The sequence below is a fragment of the Meriones unguiculatus genome, chromosome 1 (assembly GCF_030254825.1).
Source record: "Meriones unguiculatus strain TT.TT164.6M chromosome 1, Bangor_MerUng_6.1, whole genome shotgun sequence".
Lineage (NCBI taxonomy): Eukaryota > Metazoa > Chordata > Mammalia > Rodentia > Muridae > Meriones > Meriones unguiculatus.
In genome coordinates, this window is record NC_083349.1 from 48768905 (window position 1) to 48795634 (window position 26730).

At 44.6% G+C, this 26730-nt stretch overlaps 1 protein-coding gene across 2 annotated transcripts in view; it reads left to right on the top strand.

Annotated features, from left to right (window-relative positions):
- The first annotated feature begins 2559 nt into the window (after window positions 1-2559).
- Window positions 2560-26730, top strand: part of Papss2 (3'-phosphoadenosine 5'-phosphosulfate synthase 2) — a 66223-nt gene continuing 42052 nt past the window's right edge. For both annotated transcript variants that reach the window (XM_021659833.2, XM_021659834.2), the window contains exon 1: window positions 2560-2724. In XM_021659833.2, coding sequence (XP_021515508.1) covers window positions 2698-2724 — 27 coding nt within the window. In that variant the 5' untranslated portion in view covers window positions 2560-2697. The remainder of the gene's footprint in view (window positions 2725-26730) is intronic.

Below are 26730 nucleotides of genomic sequence, written 5' to 3' on the forward strand. Positions count from 1 at the left end.
CCACAGTTCCAGTGAAGACCAGCCACACAGCCAACACACTCTGGTGGGCGTGATGAAGAAACGCACACATCTGTTGATGCCTGATTGGGACAGCATGACCGCACCTCCAGCCTTTTCCCTTCTTCTGTCGTGTCTCCTAAAACCAGCAGCCCGGATCTGTGTAATCTGCTGGACACGGTATGTATGATTGCATGCCACTTTAATTTTTTTTTTTTTAACTTGCATACCACCCACTTTGGAGAAGGGAAGATTGTAAAGCTCTACCGGTTCTTAAAGTCCCAGGTCATTTTTAATCTTCCCCATGGAAACCTCGAAACTTGGTCTCTGCTGTGCCCCCTCTGTGTTCCCACAGAATTGGTGGCAGGCTGGACAACAGACAAATATACATTGCTATGTCTTGAAGGAATCAAGATGGTCAAGATGATTTTAATTTTTATAGGATTTTTTTGTTAGTATTAGCGTTATTAGGGCTAGCTTACTTATATGTATGAGGGCTGCGGGGGGTGGTGGTGGGGGGTGGGGGGTGGGGGAGACTGCCCAGAGAGGTGACAGGAGGCCATCAGATTTCCTGGAGCTGGATGGAGCTGGGGTCACCTGACATGGGCACTAGGAACTAAACTCCCAAGCAAGCACTCTTACCTTTTCAGATCCACCTTTTCAGGTCCAAATACTCTTAACTATAAGCTCGCGTTTATAAGACTCCAAACCGGACATTATTATAAATAGCTAATGGGGGTAGTATGGAAAATCCTGTCAGTAAACCCCACACCACGGTAGAAGCCCATAGCCCTGCATCAAAATATTTTTTTACGTTTATGTGCTTTTGGTCAAGCAGTTAGGGCATGCCTTTATTATTTTTTACCTGTTCCAAACATGCAGGAGTCGAAGTGACTAGATTAAAGAGGATACCTTTCTTTTGATGGGCTGTAAGTTTCTTGCCTTGCTGTGGCCTGCATCTGGGAAGCTGTTCTGAAGCCACAGGACCGGACTTCTTTATGAATGGAATGCTACATATGTAAGGAGTTTCAGCAATTCAGGTTTTTTTTCTCAAACATTTATTCGTTACAGCCAGTAGGGGGCACCACGGTTGCATTCCTTTGTCATGACCACGCATGGGTGGTGCCTCGTTAGATCCTCGATTGAAATATGTTGAGCACCCCTGAAATATGTTGGGGAATTTTGGCATAAACACTCACCAACACTGAAATTCCTTGTGCTTCCCCGGATGGTTTGGATGGGTTACGGATCCCAACTTTCCTGAACAATAAAAGGACCCAGCGCCATCTTCTCAGGTTGCTCAAGCCTCGCCAGTTTTCTAGAATGGAGAGAAAATGGGCAAAATTGGGCCCTCGTGTGAATGCTGTGAGTGGTATCGAGGACTGTAGGTCAGTCCCACGTGCTTCAAGGTGACGCACACAGTCTGGGGAGAATGTCAGCCTGGGAGCTATGGCGAGGGTGCTCATCTGCTCAGGCTGCCTTTTAAGTTTGGCTCCTGGTTTGTTTTCCTTTGCCATCTCCCCATGCAGAAGGGCCGCCAGTAACTCTTCAGATGTAAAGATGGTCTTTTAAAGTAAATTAGGAATGAAAGAAAAATGTCATCCCTCACCTCTGGAGAGAGCTTCTCCAGCCCTTTCACGGAAGAGTGGGGTGGATGGGGGGAGGCGTGGGGAAGAGCGAGCGGATCCTGTGCATCTTCTTGATTCCCTTGAAGGCGCTGTTCCATAGGCCTGTTTGTCCTCAGACAGGGAACTAGGCTACTAGAAACCCCGAGGCCTGCTCCCAAAGGTGCTGGTCAAGATAGCTTCTCTCCAGCTTACTCATCGCTGACACCTGGGTCCTTCCAGAGAGTGGAATCCCATAAAACCTAGAAGCCATAATCCTCAACTGGTATGGTTTCCTCTTCTGGGCTTATTCCGTGGACAGAGCTGCTGCCTTTTGGGATGAACTGGCAGGCAACTGCTGTGGGTCCATTGCCCATCCTCTGGTTGGTCTGTGCCCCCGTGGGCTGAAAAGGATCCCTGCCCAAAGTTACCAGCTTGGGGTTTTCTTTTCTTCTTGCTGTAAAGATGCTAGGGGGCGGGGGGGGGGGGAGGGGAGGGAAGTGCCACACTTTTCACCAACAGCCCAGGTTTGGGGAAACCCCAGATATCTCAATGACCTCATTTGCAAATTAAGAGAAAGGGCACGCTGCCTGAAGCCAGGCCGCGATGACAGCACTCAAGGAACAAAGCAGAGTTCACTGGAGTGCGGAGTAAGGCTCCACAAAGATTTAAGTACAGCTCTAGCGCCCTGAGATCCGCATCGGCAAGCCTGGTGGCCTCAGACGCGCTCGCCCTTAACTCAGTGCACTCTGGGGTCCCAGGGTTTCTCGTAGGATGTGAAATGGGGTGAGAGGTGAAGGATGCTGCCGGGGCCAAGGGCAGAACGTGTGTCAGGCTTGCCCGGGACCTGAGCTGGCAGAGCCCCCGGCGGGGAACCCCGCCCTGGCGGCTGCCGGGTCCCCGGGGCTGGGCGCTGCTGGCGGAGCCGACGGGGCGGAGAGGAGCAGGGCAGGAGGAGGAGTAGGAGAAGGGGGCCGGTCAAGGGAAGTGCGACGTGTCTGAGGAGCCTTTTTAGACCTCCTTCCCTGGAGCCCGGCAGCCACTGCCGCCATCCACTTCTCTGCGCCCTGGACCCGGGCTCCGCCACGGCCGCACCATGTCGGGGGTCAAGAAGCAGAAGACGGTAGGCTTGCCAGCCTCCTGCCTGGCCTTCCCCTCCCGCCCTGCCGACCCGCAGTGGGTCCCGCCCTCCCCGGCACACTCGGAGCCGGGAGGGAAGACACGGGTTCCCTGTGACACGCAGGAACGTGGGGCTAGGTCCGCGTTCCTCTCTCTGGGGCCACCCCGGGAGAGCCCCTCGCTGCCCTGGCCGCTGCCGCCGCTGGGAACCTCCGATCCCTAGGGGTCCTGCTCGCCTGAGCCCTCCTGAGCTCGCGAAGTGGGTTCCAACCAGAAACCAGGACCCGATGGGAAAGTCCCTTCTTCCTCCGGTCACCCTCCTCGTCTTCCACAGGACCCCCGTGGGCACAGAGTGGGTGGTGGGCTGAGCTGTCTCTTTTTATGCCAAGTCTGATCTCTGCCAACCGGGGTTCTTCTAACCTTTGGGACCTTCTCGGAGTGGACTTTAATAGAACTGCAATTATCTAGGCTAACTGGAGGAAATTGTATTTCCATACCAGCAGATTTTAACCCTCTAGCCTGCTTCTCTCTCTGTTGGCACGGGGTGGGATGGGGTAGGGGGAGTAGAGGTTGGGAGGTGGGGTGGGGGGGGCTCCATTTGATAAGTAAGATAAGTGGAGGGTTTCCGGAGGCAGTCCCCCTTTGATGGGAAAGATCAGGGTATGTTAAAGTATCTTTCCCATGTAACAGCCCTGGCTCTGAGGGAATTTACATGCTTAAAAATGCCCAACTGTATTCCAATAAAAGTGGAGGAAAATCAGTAGTAATCATAGACTCTGAGTAAGAAGAAACTTTACAGACAGCCTTTGGGTTCCCTCAGATGTGGTCTAGGAGCCTTAATTAAAATCCCACCCGGCTACCCAGATGCTCAGCCCTGGCCTCTCACCACCACTTTGCATGCTTCAAACGCCTGTGGCAGGGAGTAAATTGGAAGTCCTCAAGTAATCAACCATATGCCCGGCACATAGTAGGTGTTCTATAAAGGTTAGTTATTTCTTTATGCTGTTCACTAGCGAACTTTAAGGCACACAGTGTTGGTGAGGGACAGAGAAGAAGAGAAAAGGGAGGGAGAGTCGGGGAGTCGCGCAGGAACCAGAGGTGGTACAATCGGAAAATATGAGGGTTCTGTGTCCTTGGTTGGCGTTTCACCCTGGATCAGCGGGAGAGCTCAGGAGGAAGGTGGTGTCACTGTGGGATGGGGCAACAGTTGGACTCTAGCTGCCTCTAATCGGGGTAATTTCAAAGTAGAAGGATCCTCAATACTGTGTGGAATGAGTCTTAGAGAATTGACTATTACTTGCATTCCTAATCCACTGGATCAAGTTCTATCAGGTGCTAAGTTGTGTCGTCTGCTGTGGCAGTCGTTTTTTAAGGTTGGTGGCGCTTTAGTCTCACCTCCTTACTTGTATCAAGAACATCCAGCTCCTAGGAGGAACTCTGTGAAGCATCAGTCAGCAAGTGGACTCCCCTTTTCAAGTCTCCAGCTAGAGAGAGTCTGTGAGGTATGGGGCTGAAGGCAGGGCCTTAAAGGTCCATCCCGGGAGGCTGGGCCCTTACCAGTGAGGAGTTTGAGCACCAGAGTTTCGTTTTTGTGTTTATACAATTTGCAACTTTTGATTTGCTTTCAGTTGTTGTTCTTCCTCTTCCTTCTCTTCTTTCTTTTTTCCTCCTCCTCCTTTTCTTTCGTTCCCTCCTCCTTCACCTCCTCCCCCCCCTCCTTCATTTCCTTCTCCTGAGGCAGTGATCAGCTAATACCCTAAAGAGCTAACTGAAACAGAACTTCCAAACTTTTCCTTATCCTAACGATTATTTTCCAACAACTTTCCCAAGTTCTCAGAGGGGCAAGGACTTGCTGCTAATCCTGGAACCAGCTGGCTGCAAGTGGATGTGAAATCTCTCAAACTGCCAGTGTCAACTCAGACTGGGTTTTGACACCTTCACACAGAACAGAACAAACCTTCCCACACAGAACAGAACAAACCTTCCCACACAGAACAGAACAAACCTTCCCACACAGAACATGTGGCCTCTGAACTCAACAGTTACTTAAGGGAGTCTTGGCCACCTCAGAAAGCAGCCTAGGTAAGGGCTTTCGTTACTGACTGGGAGAGACCATTATGGTGCTTTCTGGCTGGTCACACAGCAGCCACTGCAATGACATCAGATGCTTGTGGGGCCCCTTCTGTGTTCCTGATGTCGGTGGGTTGGTGGATAGTAAGGATGTAACAAAGTAATCCAAATATCATGTTAGCAAATTTTTGTCAACAATACATTTTCCCCCCTCAGGGTTTTTTGCTTATTTGCTGGGTGAGAATAGCCTTCCACACCACTCTAAGACCAGGAAATGGTAAAGTCTAAATAAAAGAGTGCATAAAAGTGATTCATGAGCTCTAGAAAATAAAAAAAAGAAGAATGTTCCTTTAATAAGGGAAGGGAATACATCCCTTCTGTATTAGCCACCTTTACCCATGAAGACCAAAGAATCAGCTGTCAGTCATGTCTCTCTTCTACCCTGGACTTAACTCTAGTACTGGCTAACCTCCAGCTCTGTCCCCTGTACACACAGATACCTGGGGAAGGAAAGGCAGAGTGGCTGTCTGAGAAGCCAGCAATGAGGGCCAAGCCATGACCACTATTTCCTGGGTTAGCGTTTTTCAAGAGCCACAGATTCTGTTCCGATGTTCTGGAGGCAGCCAACTTAAAAATTACAACTGAGACAGTATGATAATTTCTGAAGGATAAAACAAGTCAGTGTTCAGAACGTGTGGAAGTGGAAGGGATACTAAAACCCTGAAGGCTCTCTGTGGCTATGGCGAGAATCTCTATTCTCATGATTCTAAAAATTCTCCACAGAGGTGCTTTATTTTCTTGGAAGAACTGACTTTTTAAACCATTTGAAGACATAAATAGGTAGATGATTTTTTTATCATTTATTTATTTATTATTTATTTATTTTGGTTTCTTGATTTTTCGAGACAGGGTTTTTCTGTGTAGCCTTGGGTGTCCTGGAACTCACTCTGTAGACCAGTCTGGCCTCACAGAGGTCTGCCTGCTTTTGCCTCCCTGAGTGCTGGGATTTATAGGTGTTCGCCACCGCACTCGGCTGGGATGAAGCATCTTTGATGAAGGGAAAACGGGCCCTTGCTAGAGCAGTGCGCTCAAATGCACCAGGCTTCCTCTCATCCCCACAGCACCCCTCACCTTGGAAAGTTACCGAGCCTCATCTCCAGGAGAAGAGAATTGCTGGCAGGGCACGATTCAACTTCAGGTCTATTGAACCGGTAAAACTAATACATGCTTCTCTGCACCTGCTTCAGTAAGTGTCGGCCTTGCTCATTGTCTTCTCATGTGTAAAATGGGATAAGAGTGCGTTAATTATTCTTCCCCCTTCAGGCTCCATCTTATTGTGCAGCCCAGGCTGGTTTTAAACTCACAGCCTTCTTGCCTTGACATCATCCTGAATGCTGGGCTGATAGGCCCGTGGCTGACTCTGATCTTTATTATTATTATTATTATCCTGTACCCTTGTGGTTTGGCATAACTAAGAAGAAAGCATGGGTGGCCGGGGGCTGAGCAGACGACAGCTGCCACAATCTTTAACAAGAGAAAAACAGACACAGAATTGTGGAGGCAAGGATTTAAACACTCCCGGTGAAAAGCTGGGTAGACGGTACGGGTTAATAATTAACACAAACACACTTCAGTAACCCAAATGTTGTGCTACTGATATTTTTGCCAGTGCGCTGTTGAATATAGGCGGTCCACCTGTAACTAAATATTACTCTAACTTTCCTCCACCCTTCCTATGCCTTTGACTGTTTCCAGGCGGGCCTTAAAAAATCAATGTTTTCCAGTTCATGCTATGACTCCCAATAATAGACCACCTGTTTGGACTGACGCAAAGTCAGAGATATTTACCCTTAAGGTTTACATCTCCTAGACAGCTCTCTTTGCTTTACACCTTCCTGCTCGTAGGAATGGCTCTGTGGTTTTCTTCGGGACTAATTAGGCTTAGCTCAACCGTGGAACCTTCTGGGAACGAGATTCTGAGAAAGAAACCAGTGAGGTCAACTCCATTCCTAGGAGGCTTCTGTTTATTCCAAAACCTGCTTTGAGGTGGTGATGGGAGCTCCTTAGTCCTTGTGTTCGGAAACGTTTGGGGGACTCGGAAAATAAAGGGAAACAAGCTGCACTGTGATGGTGCAGAGCCTAGGCGATTTATCCCCGTGACCGCTGGAACAGCGAGTGCACGCCCAGCATCTGCACACCTCCACCTCACACAGAGGAAGCACCCAAGACGGTAGAACAAATGACCCGAACTCACAGCTTCAACATTCTTCGGGGCCTCAACTCGAAAGGTGTGTTTTCAGTAGATTCCGTACTTGACGCTTTTTTGTTCTCATGTGTCTGCTTATCTTTGATTAGGGATTGGTTATTACCGGCCCCTAAAAATTATCTACAGGGATGCTTTGCTGCTGAGTGGGCTTTTTCAGGAAAGGCTTGCTTTTGGTCTGGCTGCACTCCCGGTCTGGGCTCATTAGGACACAGCCCCGCTCTTTTTTTTTTTTTTTTTTTTTTTTTTTTAAATACCACCCAAGCGGTCTGAGTTCGAGTTGATCCACCTTGTGGATGTGGCGTTTCAGCCAGTTCCGCCCACACTGACACACCCTTCATATTCCACAGTGACTGTCCTCAGAGGGCTAGAAAGAGGGCTTGTCCTGCTCCTCCCGCTTTGATTTCCGTTCTACTCCTGCTAATGAGGCTGCAGCAATCAGTTCAAATATGTTTGGCACACATGCCCCAGAAGGATAAAAGGGCCCACTTTGTTCCGGATTTCGGCCTGTTAGTTTCTTTCCTCTTCACGGCTACAATCTGTTTTTGATTAGAGTATTTTATATTATAACAAGTGCCTTTAGCGATTATCAGTGGAAGGCTAATTCATCACTTTAACAAGAGCTTTTAGCGATTATCAGGGGAGGACTAACTCATCAGTGCAGTGGAGACAAGGCCCTGTCTCTCCTCAAGTGCTGTTATCACTAACATGCCATGTCCTACCTGTATCTGACCATGCCCGCGTCAGTCTGAAAACAAACAAACCAAAGATCTGTTTTACTTTTATTTCTCTGTATCTGCCACCTTTGCGCGCAGTCCAGCAGAGAATGTCAGAGCCCCTGGAACTGGTCACAGGCAGTTCTGAGCTGCACATGGTGGGTCAACACAGCAAACCAAACTCCAGTCCTCCGTGAGAGCAGCAAGTGCTCTCAACCAAGGCAGCATCCGTGTGTCATTCTAAAAAGGGCCATAGTCCATGAACGAGAGAGCCTGGGTCAGATCAGTAGTCAGAATAGGAAATTGGATCCTCCTTCCTCTGCAAAGCTGGGGGGTTGGGCAGAGTCGGGTTGCTCACCTGGCCTTGGTGACCTTTTTCCTTGGAGATGTGCATTCCCTGACACACCCTCTGTGTTAGTCTGGCTCTCGTCTGAGAAAGGCCCCTTCAGTTTCAACATCTTTCCTCCCCGAGCCTGTATCATCCCTGTGTTGTTCTGGTGGAGCCCTCTGGGAAAAACAGATGGAGCCAGACAAGTAAGCACCCTGACATTTCCACACTATTCCCAGGAGTGTGGGTGGCAGTTCCTGGTCTGTGGTGGCTTTGCTAGGACTTTGAGCAGCCCTGGGGACGGCTGAGGTTCACCTAGGACTCTTCCCCCTGAGATGAGGGAACGATGTCCGCACCCTTCAGTATCCCCGTAGCTCTGCTCTCCCTCTCCCCAAAACCTAGCAGAGGAACACAGCTCTACTCCTTCCCTAATGCACTTCGCCATCCAAGCTCCTCTTGCCTCTCTTCTAATTAAGATTAAGCAAAACCTTCCCTGAAGGTCTGACTGGTTTGTCACAGGCCTCAGGTTTGTTAAAAATGTGTTCTTCTTTCACATTCACGCTTCATAATCACTGTTTTCTCCAAGGTAGGATGTATAGGTACCCCATATAAAAGTTTCCCCTCTCTCTCTGCAAAAGTACAAGGTATATAACCAGCCCCCCAATGATACCTGGTGTGCGTAATGTGTCCTGTTGGCTGTGCCAACTCTTCCTGCGTTTGTGAAGTCACTGCTGAATTTTGTTTTCAATAATCAGTATTGTGGAAGCGTGACTACAGTTTAAACACTGCAAACGCCATCTGTCTAGTACAAATACTAATGTTGGTAACAAAAATATATAAGCCTGTGATCTGCTATAAAAATGTTCCTAAAATAGTTATCTAAAGGTATTCTATAAAATGCTGCTTTGTTTATATATAGCTTTCATTTCTATCTAACATTAGCTATGACTAACTAGTTAATACCTGCTTTGCATATTTCATTGTTAAAATTTCAATTTTGCCAGGCATGGTGGTGCACAATTCTCTGTGAGTTCAGGGCCATACTGGTCTACAGAGTGAGTTCCAGCACAGTCAGGGCTATACAGAAACACACTGTCTCAAAAAAAAAAAAATATATATATATATATATATCAGCTAAGCAATTATATCCAGCATAACATGACAATTGATTTTCTTTAACCTGTATCTAATAGATTTTTTAAAAATTATTTTCAGACTTACTGATTTTAAACACCTACAATAAAATGAGAGATTTTGTCCCCACCTGCCTCATTTATCTGTACCCTGCTTCAGTCAGTTAATGTATGGACAGTTTATGCCTTCCCTGTGTGCAATAGAACTGGCAATTTAAGGTGTTAGTGCTGGGGCTGGAGAGGCAGGGGCTCAGCTGTTAGGAGTACTTACTGCTCTTCCAGAGGACCCACATTCAGTTCCCAGCACCCAGATCAGGTGGCTCACAATAGCTTGTAACTCCAGCTCCATGCCACCCAATGCTTTCTTCTGCTCCATGCTCACACACACACACACACACACACACTCTCACACACCAAAGTAATATTTTTAAAAAAGACATTAGTGATTTTCTTTATTTTTATGTTTTATCTAGCATTTAAAAACCTGACTTTTATGTTCCCTGCTGGACATTGCTCTGTATGTGGCTCCCGTCTTCTCCCAAGGTCTCTAACCTGTCTCTTTTAAGTTCCTGTCAAGGTCCTTCCTCATTTATGTATTTGTCTGCTGACTTTCAAATATGGACTGAATGACTAAGCCAGGAACTCTGCTTGCCACAAACAAGTCTAGCTACTGAAGCACTCTATTCCTTATTTATGGATTTTAGTCCACTCAAATGGCTTAAGACAATTGTAAACGCATCATTTCCTTTTTTTTTTTAAATGGCGTGTCTTGTACCAAAAGCAGTAAAATTTCCAAATAATTTCCCTTCTATTCTTAATCCTTTTTCTACTGTGGTTAATGTTTACAGGTGTGATATTGAGAACTGAATCCTGTGTCTCATGCAGGCTCACAGAACCAAAACTCTACTACTGAGTGATAGCACCAACTCTTTTGTTTCACTTTTTGATGGAAAATTACACTAATCTGTCAAGTTGTACTTCTAAAACATTTGAGTTATCTATACACTCTAAAAGTGTGTGCCTGTGAGTATGTGTGTGTGTGTGTGTGTGTATAAGTATGCAAAGAATAGTAACACTGCAGAAAATTAAGAACCTACCTCTCTTGTGCCATATATAAAAGTTTAGTTAATGCAGCTGAAAGCTTTGTTAGACCTTGGAGCCATCCTCCTAGCCGACCCCAGTGTTAAACCGGGATCCTGACTGCACAGCTTATACCCAGCCCTTTTTATCACACGGCCTTTGAAAATGGCTCTATCTGCTCCCTGCAACTTTGTCTTGACTTCTAGTCACCAAGAAATGTTTTCTATAAATAAAATAAACATTTCCTCTTAGGTGGTTTATCCGTGAATGAGTCACTCTCAACTCAAGGTTAGCACTTTGTTCTAATAGAGAGACCAAAGAGCAGTATTTGAAAGGTAGAGTTTGGCAATTCCAAATATCCTAGCCAGTTAAACCTTCTTAAGCCATTGGCTAGCTTTTTTTTTTTTTTTTTTTTTAATCTAAAAGGAGATATTAGGGTTGGTAGCTGCTAGAGTGCTTACCAAGCATTTGGAAGCCCAGATTAAACCCCAATCAATGCTGCACAAACTGGACTTGGTGCTTAAAAGCTTGGGAGATAAAGGCAGAAGGATCAAAGTTCAAGGTCACCTTCAGCTACGTGGTGAGGTCAGCCTGGAATCCATGGATCCTGATTGAGAGGGAATGATGGGGGGGTGAGGAGGGAGAGAGCAAGAGAGAATTGCCTCATGGGCAATACAGATAAAATCATACTAGGGAAAACCCGGACTGGGTTCAGTTATGTGCTAAAGCCTCCATTCAATGTTGTCTGTTCACCTACCCATTGCTGTTATTTCTCAGGTTCATGAAGCATCAGGAGGTTGATGACAATGGTCACAAGGCCCCTTCATAGATCTGCTTCTCTCACTGAGTCCCCATAGAGCATTTCCCCCCTCATTTATATCACTAATTAGAGCCCTCAGTCCCCCGGGACCCTATTACCACAGTGTTTTGAGTGGTTACTAAAAAATAATGAAAACAAAATCATATTCATCCCTCGGTTTAAAGGAGCCATGCAAATAAAGCCTGGATAGTAAAACCCTGACCATGGAATCTGCCTGCTTATTTAGAGTTTCAATTTTTGTGAGCATGTTGTCTTTTTTTTTTTTTTTTAACCAGCATCTACTGCATACTTATTTGCCTGGCACCCATCCTGGGGCATCCTACACATTAGCTCCTTCAGCTCCTCCCAGGCCACTAAGGAGTGCGTGAACAACTGTCCGGGGGGAGCTTCCCTGCTCAGGTGCGCCTTTAGCTCGGCGCAGTTACGCTGTGGATTTCACATGGGAAGGGAGGCTTACTGCCAAGTGGTGAGCCCAGTTGGCTCAGGTAACTCACCGTCTACTGCCACCTCATTTGTACAATAATTTGGCAGCTGTCTGCCACTAATGTCTCAAGACAAGAATAATGAATTCAAATTAGAGGCATTCCTCAGCAGTTTTTTTTTTTTCTTTTTAAAGAGTAAGTGGTACAAATGAGTGGTTATATTCTGTTCTCACTATCAGACATGTGTTCCTCCCTAAGGGTGACAGAAGTGAATATATTTTCCTTGTGTGGGCAGTGGTTTTTATGGCTCCACTTTACTGCTTAGGCAGTATTCCGCGAATGTGGACAGAGGGTTTATTTCCATGGAGGTGGGTAATATGTGAACCAAGCTGTAGGCATAATTTGTAGATGATAAAAGGCAACCAGAAACTAGACCACCAGTGGATTTTGTTTTTACAGAGTAAAAACTCGACCCAACTAGAATGCAAGGCTTCAATGTGCGAGCCCCCAGATCTATTCCACCTCACTGGGAATCGGTGAAAAGTGACTAGAAGTCACAGGGCCGTGAGGGGCATCTTATGTCATGATTGGAAGAGAAATCTGGGGGCATCACTTTCTCCTGGCACAGTAAGGGAAGCCCAAGTGTTTTGTCAAAAGGTTGGGTGGTAAGAAAGTCTGGGTTCCAGTTCCTAGAAACCTGCTGTGGAAGAGCATGGCGTCCATGTTTGCTGGCTGGCTATGTCGCATGGAGAAAAAAAAGTGGAGTTTTTACCAGGGAAGAGTTGCACTATTTAAACAAAAGAGATAGTGGTCACTGCATAGACTGACTCTCTCTTGCCACGACTTCACAATGGAAATGTGGATCCCTGTATACACCTGTGTTCTTTCAAAATTTTCTCAGTGTTGAAACAAAGTGTTGTGAAGATCCCTTGTGTTAGGAATTCTCGCTGGGAACATAAACTCCCTGGGTGTTCGGAAAGGTACACTGTAAATCTGATGAAGCTTTTTGCTAACTGGGGAAGGGGAGTAGCCTTTGTAGGGGACCTTTCCATAAAATGGCCCAGCTCTATCTCACGGTGCACTGTGGAGCAGCTGGCGTTCTGAGACTTGTTTGTCCTGTTTCCAACCAGCCCACCCCCATCCCAGTTAATAGGATAGATATAAAAGATATTACAGTTGTAAGAACATAGACTTTGGTTATTTTAACACACGTTTCAATTTTGTCAGATTAATGAAGCGAAGAAATTTAAAAGATGGTGGTCACATAGAAAATTATTTTCCTCGGGGGCTATTTGGGAGGCTGTATAAACCTTAGAAGATATGGATTTTAGCAAATGCCATTCATAGGCAATAAATATTAGCTTGGATAAGACCCTGTGGCTAGGCTTAGTAACAGTAGTCCTTGGTCTCAAACCCCTTTAAGATTCCACCTTAAAGTACAAGGCTTTATTGTTCCAGTGAATGAATGCATGCACTCAAGAGCAAGCGTCCTTAGAAATAACTACTGCAACTTACATGTAACTCTAGACCTTGCCTTGTTCATTATGTAAGTGCCTCACAGTCGAGAATTCATGAGTTACAGGATCCCAAAGGGCAACAAGCTTTGGGCCTGGTCTGGGATGTTGGTATTTTCCCTGCTCAGCAAAGAATTTTAATCTTGTGTGGTTCAAGGAGCCCGTGTTATATATACAGCCTGATTACCAGAACCAATTGAAAATAGAAAAAAAAAAAAAAACAAACTTAAAAAAAAATTACACAGCGGTAACACAGTACAGCCTACAGTAAGACACCAGTAGGGTGAGTGTTGGGGGCTGCTAGGATGATCCCTACTGAACTGTTCCTGTGTGGAAGGGGTCCCACATTCCAGGAACCTCCTCCACTTGATGTGTATTGTGTTTCCGTGAGGCTGCCTGTCACCATGTAGTAGAGCGGGACTCCTCTGGGTGTATGTGAGTCTTCACTTCATCATTCTTGCCAAGGCTTTATTCATGCCGTTTACTAATTATGCCAGCAGCGCTGTGAAGGGTTCACTGAGAGCATCTCCTGTCACAGAAAGATGGAGCAAATGGCCAGCCAATAGATCGTGGAGGGAATTCCCAACATGCACCCCTTCTCAGAGCGGAGAGAAGCTAGAGTTATCTGTTTTGAAGGAAGGGCTCTTCTCACCAGTTCTAAGGTTCATTGTGAACTGAACCATGAAGGGGCCCCATTTTCTTTAGCAGGTCTAGTGTTACAAACTATTATAAACGCGTGAATCAGACAGGTGCAGTGGCACTGGCCTGTAATCTCAGCACTGTGGGAGGCAGAGGCAGCCAGATTGCTGTGAGTTCAAGGCCAGCCTGGTCTACAAAGCAAGTCTGGGACAGCCAAGGCTACACAGAGAAGCCTTGTCTTGAAAAACAAAACTCACACACAAATACAAACACACAAACAAGCCACGTGAATCAATTCAACTAGCTATTCATATTTTTCTGGGGATGAAATCTCATCCCTTGCTTATTTTGATAACCTAAGTAATTGTTTTTTTCTATTTTTAGAAGGTTTAAGGGGAAAAAATAAAAAGGGGACTTGCTACAGTATTCACGGCATATGAAACATGGAAGAAATTCAAATTTCAGTGTCTGTAAATAAACCTTATTGGAGCACAGGACACTCATTTTACAGTGGCCACAGTTGCTGTCCCAGCAGTTTCTCCCCCAGTCTGTGACTCTTGCAAAGCTCAGGATAAATACTACTGGCAACCTTAAGGGAAGTTTGCCACCTCCTGCTGTAGGGGGTTCCCTGCTCAGTCCTGAAGACGAGGCCATTAGCACTCAGCTGGAGGCAACTGCATTTAGAGAGCTGAGCTGTGCTCCACCAGCCATGCTGAAGGCCTTGCTGCATTGCCATTCTTCTGTTTTGTTTTTAAAACACGTCAACTGTTTTAAAAATTTCGTGAATTTTTTTTCTGACTCTTACTAGTATTGTTAAGGCTCATTATTTACAGTACTCTCTTTGTAAAGCTCTGTGGGGTTCTCTTCAGTGAATTGACACTTAATTTACATGGGGCAGGCAGTGCTTTGTCGTGGAGGGAGGCCAGGGAACAATTTGTGAGAGTCAGTTCACTCCTTCCACTTTGTTTGTCTTGGGACTTGAACTCAAGCCACTAGGCTTGGTAACAGACACCTTTGCCCACTGAGCCATCTTGCAATGCCGCTTTATAAATCATTCTTTCTGTAGATTTCCACAAGGAGGATTTCCATCTTAATGCAGGGCTTAATGTTTTTCTGGATTCTGTGACTATCCAAGTTTTTGATGCTAGATGCACGACCGACTGCTGCCCAGAACTGAATTTGTGCCTTACGTTGGTTTCTGCATCAGAGCTTTAGGAACACGTTATGTCCTTGGCTTGTTTTCTCTTTTCTTCTCCCCTCTGATTCATGAACTTCTGCCGTACATTTTTAAGGAACAATGAAGAACACCCAAAGTGTGCAAAAATGAATTCTAAATGCATTCAAGTTTTAGTTCAAATAAGGAATGTGTTTGAATTTTAGTTGCAACTTAAAAGGGGGCAACACATATCTCTGATTGAAATTTAATACATTGTAAGCAGAGACAGCAAAGTACAGCAACGTTAACAGTATGGATAGCCCTGTTGTCAATAGAAACAGCAGGTGTTTGCACATCACCTACACTCTTGCAGATGCTACAGGGTATCTGAGCTCTTTATCACTACAGAGTTAAGATTGTTGCTATAGCTTTCCATAGACAGCTAGGTCTTGTCAATTAATGTTGATAGATAAGTATATTTATTACTGTGATTTAAATGCTCTGACGGTTGTAATTTGGTTTTTGTTTGTTGCAATCCCTCGCATTTTATGCACTTAGAAACTTCTTTTTTTTTTTTTCCTAAGAAGGGGTCCTAGGCTAACAAAGAGTTCTTCTTTGTTTTGAATTTCATTGGGTCAAGGTCTTATTTTATCTTCCAGGCTAGCTTCACGTTAACAAGGCTCTCCTGCCTCAGCTTCCGCCTCTTGCAAATGGTAGATTACAGATATATGCCACTACTCCCAATTCCCAAAGGAAATCCTGATTCAAAAAAAGAATGAGAAATGTGCAAACATGTGGGCATACACACACTTTATACATGATTTTAGGGTTTCACAGAACCCCCTGATGAGGCCAGCCTCTGGTGGCTGCATTTTAAGAACCCTCGTGCTATTTGCTAAGCTTCATGATAGTCGGTGATATGAGAGAGTTTTATTTACTTTTTAAAAATGATCTTATGTGTATATCACGTGCATGCAGTGTTGGCAGAGGCCAGAAGAGGGCATGGGATCCCCTGGAATGGTGTCACAGACGGTTTGAGCCATCATGTGGGTGCTGGAAATCAAAACTGGTCCTCTGGGAAAGCACCCAGTGCTCTTAACCACTGAGCTACCCTTATTTACTTTGAAGCTCTCATTCACATGATTTTCTTAAAGGAATTGATTTGCACCACCCTCATAGTCCTAGCCTTAAGTGATGCTAGAAGCAATCATTTAGCATTGCCTCTTTCTCTGCTTGGCCTGCATCTTGTGTTACTCAATATTTTCCAGCGACCAATTAAATGCCTGTCATTTCACAACTGAATTACAGTTTGTGTTAAAAGAATTTCTGTTTTGGGTTTTCAAAATATGCTATGTACGTATTTTTTAGATTTGGAATTCATAAGGAGCACAAATGCTAGTGCAGGCCAGTCGCCTAATGTCTTTCCCGTCATTCTGCGCCTATATTCAGTCAAGTATATTACGTATTGTTCATGTACAAGGAAGCCAAGGTTTACCTGGGAATGTAATTGCTCAGTGTTATATGTTAGAGACTTGCATCTATCTACCTGACGGGCTTCGTGCTTTCCTGTGTCTGTTCACTGTGCTGGTTATGTGATTGCATCTCTTCCTTTATTGAGATCTGGCTGAGAGCACAAAGATTATGTCTTCTGCTTCTTAATCTTACCAAGCCTGGATCCCATTCTGGAGCATCTGACAAAACTGGTCTGTGTTGGAGCAAAGTGACAGTCTTTAAAAGCTGTTGAGGAGATTCCTCAGTTCAGAAGCTTTGCAACGAGCCAGGGCCTGGCTAGGGCTAGCCAGTAGTTTTACTCTGCTTCAGCACGTCTTTTGGGTCATTCCCAGCTCTGCAGTCACCACATTCCTCATACTAGGTATAAAACTAAACACCAGGCTGGCTGGAGCATTCCGCTAGCTCTTCTTGTGCTGTGATAGCATGACTGAATGCGCTCTTTTCTCATCAGCTGTCCCTGAATCTTTCTCTGTTCTTCTGTGATGGTTGAGAGTTGACACGCAAGATCTCACTATTGCTCCGTAAAATGTTAGAACAGGAATAAGTCTATAAGAATTCTCTTAGCACATCTGGCAGACATGAATGTCAATGACCAAACTGGAAGAAACTTCTAGAGGCAAGCTGCTTTTCCTCCATGAGTTGGCTTAATTCTAGAATTTTTAAAAACATAATTTATTTAATTGTATTTTAATTTCAGTGTGAAGGTGTCAGATCCTTTGGAACTGGAGTTACAGACAGTTGTGAGCTGCCATATGGGTGCTGGGAATTGAACCCGGGTCCTTTGGAAGAGCAGACAGTGCTCTTAACCACAGAGCCATCTGTCCAGCCCTAAATCTGGAATTTTTAAGAAATTTTTAAGAAGTACCTCAAGGACAGAAATCTTATTACTTATGCCTAATACCTGCCATCTAAAATACTTACAGTGAATAAAATGAACTTACAATCTTTGTACTTTTCATCCAAACTGATAGGTACCCGGCATTGCTTTAACTAGTTGTGGCTGTTATCTTTATCCCATGAAATGTAAAACTAATATGTTACTTTATGTAGCTGTGATCTTCATAAAGGTTATTGACTGTTAGAACGTGAACAAACCAAAAGGCAGGTGTGTAGGGGAGGCATTCAGGCTTACTCCGATTAGATAATTTAAGCTTATAACAAATTAAAAAATATATTAATTTTTGTGTGTGTGTGTGTGTGTGTGTGTGTGTGTGTGTGTGTGTGTGTGTAGAGAGAGAGAGAGAGAATGGAGGCCAGAAGAGCTCTCATACCTTGGAGCTGGAGTTGTGAGCTGCCATCCAAGGTCAGAGCTGGGACTTGAGCTCAGGTCTTCAGGGGGACCAGCAAGTACATCTAAGCACTGTGCCCTCTCTCCAGCCCCTGGTATGTCTCAGTGGCTGGGCAGCAGCCTTCCTTTACTTTCTTCTTCCTGTCATATTATTGTAAAGTGAATTTAGTGACACTGTTTTGAAACACAAATGTGTACGTGAAATTTAAACTTTGTGCTTCCTCTTTCGTTTCTATATACATCTCTGAATGGAAAATAAATGGTCAGGATACTTGGGACCAGAAGTGAGAGATGAAGTGGTTTGGTGTACAGGAACTGGGGTGGAGATAAAGGGAAGGCAATTCCTTGCCAAGTCCTTTTGCCACACTGTAGAAGCAGCACTGATAACTAAGTGAATTGCTTCCCTAGGGAAGCTCTGTCTCTTCCGGGTCATCTTCTTTGTTGTCAGCAGTATAATTCCACATTTTTGTGCAGTAGGAAGTTCTTTTGTAGAGTTTTTACCGAGCAGACAGCTCAGCGGAGGCACTCACCTGTCACCTGCCCTGGTTCAGTCTTCAGCAACTACAAGAAAAGTAAAGTTGGCACTGGAGGATTACCTGCTGTCTCTGTGGGTTGACAGCATTCACCATATAAGGTTAATAGTGTGTGTGTAGGAGCGTATTAGACTTTGAGCCGTGCTGTATCTAAGGCCGTATAAGTCAGTGACAACCAAAAAGTGAAAGTTAAAAAACATCCATGGAGCTGAGAAAATGACCTTGTTTTGAAGACAGGCTTAGCCTTGTAAGTAAAGACGAGCATTTTTAGAATTGATTTTAAAAGGAAGTTTGCTAGAGGAGACAAACAAAAACAACCACTAAAATAAACAGCATAGAACCACAAGAAGAAAACGGGTTTACAGTCTCAGGACGGTGATGACATATGCTCGGATACTGCAACATGTGTTTCACATGGAAATATTTTGGAGTGAGATGGCTCAGCGCAAGAGCTCTCCCTGCCAAGCCTGACAGCCTGAGTTTTATCCCTGGAACACATATGTTAGAAGGAGAGAGCTGACTCCCGCAAGCTGTGCTCTGACGTGCGTGAGAGTAGATGAGAGTAATAAAAAAAAAAAGTTTCAGATATTACAATTTTAAAACAAAAATCAAATGATAGCCACCCTGAGAAGTAATATGCAGCTCATACAAGACATGGGCTATTTTCCAAAACATCTAAAGCCCATAGGAGTCAATGCTTCCTACCAAACTATACCCTCCAAGGCAGAGAGGACAGGAAGAATACAAACAACCAAGCATGGTAGCATGCAGCTACTCAAGATGCTAAGGAAAGGCAGTCACAGCACATTTGTGATGAGCCTGGTCCGCACTGCAAAAATCCCATCTCAACAGTAAATAGTGATATATAATTTTTTTTTAATTAAGGAAAAAAAATAGATTCATATACAGTCTTCTGCAAATGTGGGCAAAGCTTAAAGGCTAAAGGTAACTCTTGATGCCCTAAGGCTCTTAGCTGAGCTGTCTGGGGTGTGTGTTTATTCTTTATTGATTAGATTATTAGCCCTGAATCTTGCATCTCTGATTCAGCCGGGAACAAAGGGCGCTATAGTCACAAACTCCATTTTCCTATCTGGCCAGCTATTGTCAGAACTAGTTATTGGTCAACTGAGATTAGGAACGTGAATGAATCAGCACAATCCATTCTTCCTACTAACAGCTAGTGCAGCTGTAAGCATGCCACCTCGGCACTCCCAAAGGGGCTTTGTCAGGCTCCAGGTTTGGGAGGTGACGCCATTTTTTTTTTTTTTCTTTCTCACTGGAGTGGGTCTCTGGAGTTTGTTCTCTGGCTCCATGTCACAATGAAATCGATTGGAAGCCTGTGCTTTGCAAGCCCGAGCCGAGAACTGGAATTGGAGGTTCAGTCTAGGCTTTGGCACCTGGCTAACGAAGTGTGTGGCAGGAACAAGCTTACATTCATCAATGGAACACAGTGGGTTTCTGATTCACAGTTTGGGGTGGCCCAGCAGGAGCCGTGGTGGGTCTAACTAAAGGATGAATTGGCACCTTCAGGCGGGTGTTAAGTCTCTCCCGGGCCACCTTGAAATGCCCTGTTTTTTGTAGCACCAATGACCCATGTTTCATTGCTCCATGTTTTACGGCTTTTTATTTAAAGATAATATACATGAACGAAATATATAAACCCTCAGTATATGGCTCACTGGATTTGCACAAAGTGAGCGTGTTGGTGTAATCAGCACCTGGTGAGGAAACAGGATACTTCCCACAGCCCTCGTGCCTCCCTCCTGATCAGCAAGACTGCTTGGAGCTCTCTTAAACAGAACTCAGCTTTGCAGGGTCTCCCATGATCGTCTCCTCGTGCCGTGCGCTGTGCCTGTGTACGACACGCATCGCTTGTGGGTGCTCAGACTCTGTTCATGCCTGTTGCTGCTTCACACCTGGACTCATTTCGTCCCATGTTGAGGGAGATGCCGGTCGTTGGATTTTATAATCTTCACAGCTGAGCTAGGAAGGAGGTTGCTGCTAACCACCCTTCAACACAGACAAGAGTCATCAGGCATGAAACACAACCAGTGCTGAGATGGAGACAGAGTCGGTATCGTCTTCAGGAATATGGCCACATGAATATCATTCTACTTATTTACCTGTGTATTTCTTAGAGCCTAACGCGTGTACTCTCATGAGCATTGTGAAATCTAGACGTGGCTTTAAGCTTTTGTTGCTGTTGTTGTCGTTTGTTTTGTTTTGCTTTTTGGTTTTCCGAGGCAGGGTTTCTCTGTGTAACCTTGGCTGTCCTGGAACTCACTAGGCTGACTAGGCTGACCTCGAACTCAGAAATCCTTCCGTCTGGGCCTTCCAAGCGCTGAGATTAAAGGTGTGCACCACCACCGCCCAGCTGAACTTCTTGAATACATGCTTAAAGAGTCTACCAAGCAACCAGGCATGACCATGGACACATGACATCCCAGCCCCTGGGAGGCAGAAGACAGAATCTCCCCAGACTGAGGCTAGCATGGGTCATATAATGAGATCCTTCTCTCAAAACAGAAGACATTCTAGTGAGAGGAGTTGTAATGGTGAGAACAAGCGTTGGGGTGAAGATGAATTGTTGTGTATGATCTCAACCGCAGTAAAAAACGTCAGAGTTTTGGATTGTTATTTGATCTTTGAAGAGATTCTAAATAAGAGAGGAATGAGCTAGTCTCACGAGCTTTTTGTCAAGGAATGAAAGGGCCCACACGCATGTGCTGTGTCCATGTTTGTGTGTGTACTCGTGTGTGTATGTGAAGGCCAGTAATGAAATAGATCTCTAACAGAACTTGGAGACCACCGATTTGGCTGGACTGGCTGGCCAGCAAACCCTGGCAATTCTCCTGCCCCTGGCTCCCCAGCAGTAGGCAGGCAGGCATTTGCCGCCATGCCTGATAGTTTTTTGTTCTTGTTGTTGTTTTGGATTTTTGGTTTTTTTACATGAGTGCTAAGAAATAGGCTTTGCACAGCAGGAACTTTACCAACTGAGACATTTTCCAGCCCCCAAAGATGACAGTCACCCCTTGTGTGTACAATGTATTTGTGTACATGTTTATGTATGTGCACGTGGGCTCACATGCATGTAAAAGCCAGAGTTCCACACCCGGTGTCTTCCTCAGTCTTTCTCCACATTAGCTTTGGAGGCAGAGTGTCTTGCCGAACAGAAAGCCACCCTCTGGCCTCCACTCACTACCCCACAAGCTTCAGAGATGCTCTGGCCTCTTCCTCCTAGCCCAGGGTTACAGGCACTGTCACAACTGACTGTATGAAGGTGTTGAGGATCCAAGCTCGGGTCCTTGCTCTTGCAAGCAATTGACTTGTGGACTTCTCTCTCCAACACCGAAGGGACTTTTCTTAAAGACAGCTTCACTGGGGGGTAATTTTCATACCAGAAATTCACTCATTTTAACCCGAAAATCCAGAGATTCCTAGAAATGTTGCACAGCCATTGCTTCGATGTTAGAACCTGCCTATTGCTCCACAAGTCCCCAGACCCTTGTGCAATTGTTCCGGCTCCTGCCCTGAGGCCAGGGAAACTGCCAGCATTTTCATCTCCAGGTATTTTCCTTTCCCACTAGTGGAATGATATGTGGTCTTCTGTGTCTGCTTTAGCAAGTTTTCAAGGCTAATCACAGAGAGGCAGGTGTCAGGGCCTCATTCCTTCTTACAGTAAAGTAGGATTCCATTGTATAGATAAACCTTTTTTTTTTTTTAATTTGGTCCATTTACAGATTGAGAGACATCTGAGTTGTTTCACTTATGAGTTGTTGTGAGGAAAGTACACCAAGGACTTTGGAGCATAGCTAAATGGCTGACAAAGCTAGCTTACTTGTCAAATGCCCTCTAAGAAAACACCTAGGAACATCACAGAGGGAATTCTGAAGAAAGTAACTTGTGAAGCATTGATGTAATTCATCTTTATCATTTGTGGGTTGTTTTTTTTTTTTTTAAATTTTAGACTGAAATCTTAGTAATCAAATCCATCATATTTTAGCTTAAAATTAAAGAGGTCCTCCATTACCATTCAAAAATCTCTTTATATAAATATTTATTTATTTATATATATACACATACACATATATATATGAGTGAGTGAGATTAGGCTTATCTCTAAAGTTTCTGGCTGCTGATAATGTTATCTCATGGCAGTTAGCAGCCAACTGCATTGCTTCATCTTAAAGAACTGGCACGAAATTTTACCCTTCAGGTTTTAGTTATCCAATTGAGCTCACTCACTATCTATTTGTTGAGTCAGTTACATTTGTGCTCAATCAAGCATTCAGAAAACTTGACATCTGTGTAAATAATGGGTAGGGGAGGTAGTGTAAATCCCTCGTGCTTTCTAAATACTGTTTTTTATCCTGTCCATTCAATAAAATTCAGGTCTATGTTTCCATCAATGAAAATAAGAAAGAGAAGGGAGGAAGGTAAGAGGGGGGCTGAAAATCTTGCTTATCGTATCTGTTTCCATTTTGACATTGGTCCGAGAAAAGATCCGTGCTTCAGGTTGGCTGGGGTAGCCTGATCTTCAGTGTACAGACGTGCAGAGGGTGCAGTCTCTGTCCTCTTCCCACAGCCTTGAACCACACACCTGTTACACTAGCCCCGCTGAAGAGGTAACAGCAGCACAAACCTGAGTCCAGCCTGGGCTATACAGGGAGTTCAAGAAAGGCTGGGACCACATAGCATGATGGTGTTTTTAAAAAAAAAAAAAAATTTTTTTTTCAAGTTAAAAAAACAAGTTCCTTCTGGGAAGATTTCCCACCTCAAGTCTATGAGAATTATTAGAGTTTTAGGATTAAGTCCTTAGAATAATTTTATTAAACAAAAAATATAAAATGTTGCATTATAAAATGTTTTAAGAAAGAAAGGAAGGAAGGAAGAAAGAGAGAGAGAGAAAGAAAGAAAAAAGAAAGGAAGGAAGAAAGAGAGAGAGAGAAAGAAAGAAAGGAAATGCTCGCTACAAACAAGCATGGAAAAGTAAAGAAAATTCCCACCTCTGGTGTCAAGCCATCTGCCTCAAATGAAGATGCAGACAGTGTAGATTTTAGAAGTGGGGGTGGTGACGTTTCTCTTTGTCCTCCCTGGGTGGCTGGCAGGAACTATGATAAGAAAGAGCACGTTGGTGATTGTGAGCAATTTGAGCAATTCTGAAGTAGATCCAAGCCAGTAAAGGCTTCCCCTTTACTGGAAGCCTCTCTCCATTTAGGCTTGAAAGCAACAAGACAGCGAGAGAGCGCTTGAAGCCCATGGATATCATTGGCACCTTTCCCCCGGGTTCCGAGGATGGGGAGGAGTGTTTCAAGGTGTGTGGCAGCTCACTTGTGATCTCCTGTGATCTCGACCCAGACACCCATAAGCCCACAAGCATGTTTTCAGATACTGTGGTCTCACTGTGAGGGGTACTGCGCCTTGGCTCACCAGGCCTCTGCCACCAGCCTAGACGCATAGTCAGTGTGAATTTGCGGGAGAGAGCTAAGGGGCTGCTCCATGCGCCTGAAGAATTGCGGTTGAAAACATCTTTGATGTGGATTAGTGAAGGTTTAAACCCAGGGCATCATTACAAGTTATTTTAAGCTTCTTTTATTTATTCAAATGCAATGGCTTTTGTCTACTGTGTGCCAGGGAGGGGGAATAAAGTTGACCTATAGCCTGCCCAGGCTTTTTTTTTTGGGGGGGGGGTCTACTTCGAACCATACTGTACCAGCACATTTCAACAAAATGCAGCAAAATAGAGTTACTCCATGATTTAATTGCAGTCAGTGAAGACTGAAGCCAGAGCATCGGTTAATCTGAACATGTTGTTGCTCTTGTTGTTAATTCCTAGACTTCACCCTCAGGAGCTAGATTTTTGTCTGGACTTGGAGGGTAATTGCTGCCAAAAGTTCGCTCTTGTCTGTGTGTATGAGAACAAGGACAGAATGTGGTTAGACATGGGGTAGGCTACGCCAACATTTCAGTTGCGGTCTCAATGGTAACCGATGTTTTTCAGGTTGGAGTCTAGCTTCCTAAGACTGCCTCAGAGTCCCCAACTGTCACATTCCCATGACAAGTCCCATTTATGGTATGACTTGTCCAGTATAGTCAGCTACTCAAGGCATCCGCTGTGTTTTGAACTCTATGGATTATTTACTTAGACCGAAGGTGTAGGCAAATGGAATCTTCTAGCATGTGTTCTGTGACTTCTTGTAGCGGCACATTAGTAAGATCTGTCCTTAACAGTTACAGTTTTTTGTTTATCGTCATCGCTGTGTAGTATTCCATTGTATAAGTATTATGATTTATTTCCTTAGCCTCCTGTCGATTGACCGTTGGGCGCTTGTTATTATTTCCATCCTTTTTGTTTCCTTGTTTGGATTCTGGTAGTTGGTTTGGGGTCTCTTACCACATCTCACTCTGCAGAACAAATTGGCCTCAAACTCACAGCAATCCTTCTGTCTCGGCTTCCTGGGTAGGATCACAGAAATGAGCTAGCACAGCCAACTTTCTCTCTGTTCTCTGTGAAGGATTTAAGCGTGAGGCTTTGATAGCTGAGTGGGGAGATAAATCCAGCTCTCGTAGACTCCTCTTCAGCCTCGGCACTGGTCCCAGAGTCAAGTTTTCTGCTTAGGGAAAGGCTTCCTTGTTTAACTAATATATCTGAATCCCAAGAAATCCTCTGCAGACTCAGGCAGGGCTTCCCATTTCCAAAGATATCTAAAAGTCCAGTTGGCTCTTGGCAGGAAATTGGCATGTCTTTAGGCTGTGGTATTTTTGCTCTTTCTGCTTGGGTTCCATTTTTGCCATGTGGAGAATGAAGAGCCCTGAGGACATGTTTGTTTTGCTTCACTTTTGTTTCCTTGATTGAGAAATCCCCTTAACCCATGTGGCACATTCATCTTAATGTTTATAAGAAAAGAAATGCCAAGCCGTATTTGGTTTGGTTCTGCCTTTATCTATAAAATCTTCACAAAAAGCATGTTTCTTGCCTCTTCATCCAGAGACACGTTTAGGTAGGAACTACAGAAAAAGACTCGGGTGTCAAGAGGTCTTGGATATAGGAGTGAAAGGGTATAAATGTATTGCCACATTCGCCATGTGATATGAGGTCCTCTGCTCTTGTGTCTTTCCCTGGGCATTTCAGAACAGTGCAGAAGTCTTCTGATTCTGCCAATGTCCTGTCGGCTCGGTGCAGTGATAAGAGTACACGGTACACCTCACTGCCTCCTCCTGTCAGGAGCCCACACCTTATCCTACCAGAAGCTACATGCTTGCTAGATGCCCAGAGCGTGCCAGGTCCTGCTTCCTGACCTGGAAAATGGGGGGCAATGTTTGCGACTGTCCAGTCTAGATGGGAAAAATCAATAACACAGGTGACTAGGAATGTATGCACAGCTATGTTTTAATAATTGCTTTTCTCCAAGAAATTTATTACAAGTGCACAAGCTGCCCTCTGAGGAACATTGTCCTTTCTTCCCACATGCTCCTTTCCACTCCAGAATCTGTGAGCTGTGACAGCCAGAAGGGGAATGGCAGTTTTCCAAAAAACAAAACAAAACAAAAACAAAACAAAACAAAAACGGATGGGGGCTGAGGGAGCCTTTACTCATTGGTTCATAGAGAGGGAGGCGGAAAGTCTGAACTCAGGGTTCCGGAGTGCGAGGCTGTATTCTCTATGCCTCAGTCCCTTCACACCCCACTCACAAACCTTTGCAGACTCTGGATCCCGTCCCTGACTTCCTGGCCAGCAAACAGGTGGGCAGCTAATTCCAAGGCCATGTTTAGAAGCTGGATATGCTCAACACCAGATAGACCAGATAGCATGTCTTGGAAGAACTTACCTAAACTCTGAAAAAAAATTATTATGTCTGAAATTTCAAAATGAACCGTAGAGCAAGCTTTTGAGACCAGATATATAGCTCTTCCACAGTGCTTTTTTTTTTTTTTTTTTTTTTTTTTTTTTTTTTTTTTTAGCGGTGAAAAGATTGAAATCAAAACCAGATCAACATCAGAGGAGCCAGGCATTCCTTTGAAATCAGTTCCTTAGAATTTTATCAGTGACACAAAATCGCAGGTGAACAAGGCACAGAGGGAAACACCTACAGTGCTCGGATGGCGTACGTACAGAATTAACGCAAGTTTGGGGCTTGCTTTCTGAGAGGTTAGCCCTCACTCACAGGCTAAGATACAAAAATGTCTGGTGAGTTTGAATTTTGCATAAATTAACAGTTCCATTAGTGTTACGTATGTCCAAATAGCATGTTGAACATATTATATTATTTTTTAACTAAGTGCCTGGTGTTTTGTCGTGATGGTTTCAACAGTTTTTCTGAGGAGTTACTAGCTGAATGGTGGAAAGATTCAGAGGTGGCCTTACGGGCTGCGTATCTGCGCTGCTCTCTGAAGCTCCAGCCCACAGATCTTAGTAAATAGCTTGGTGAGAAATAAATGGGTTGTTTTGGGTCTCTTTCTTTCTTTTCTTTCTTTTTTTTTTTTTTTTGAAACTTTAAAGGAATAAAAGAGCCTAAAAAATAGTATGATTCTCATA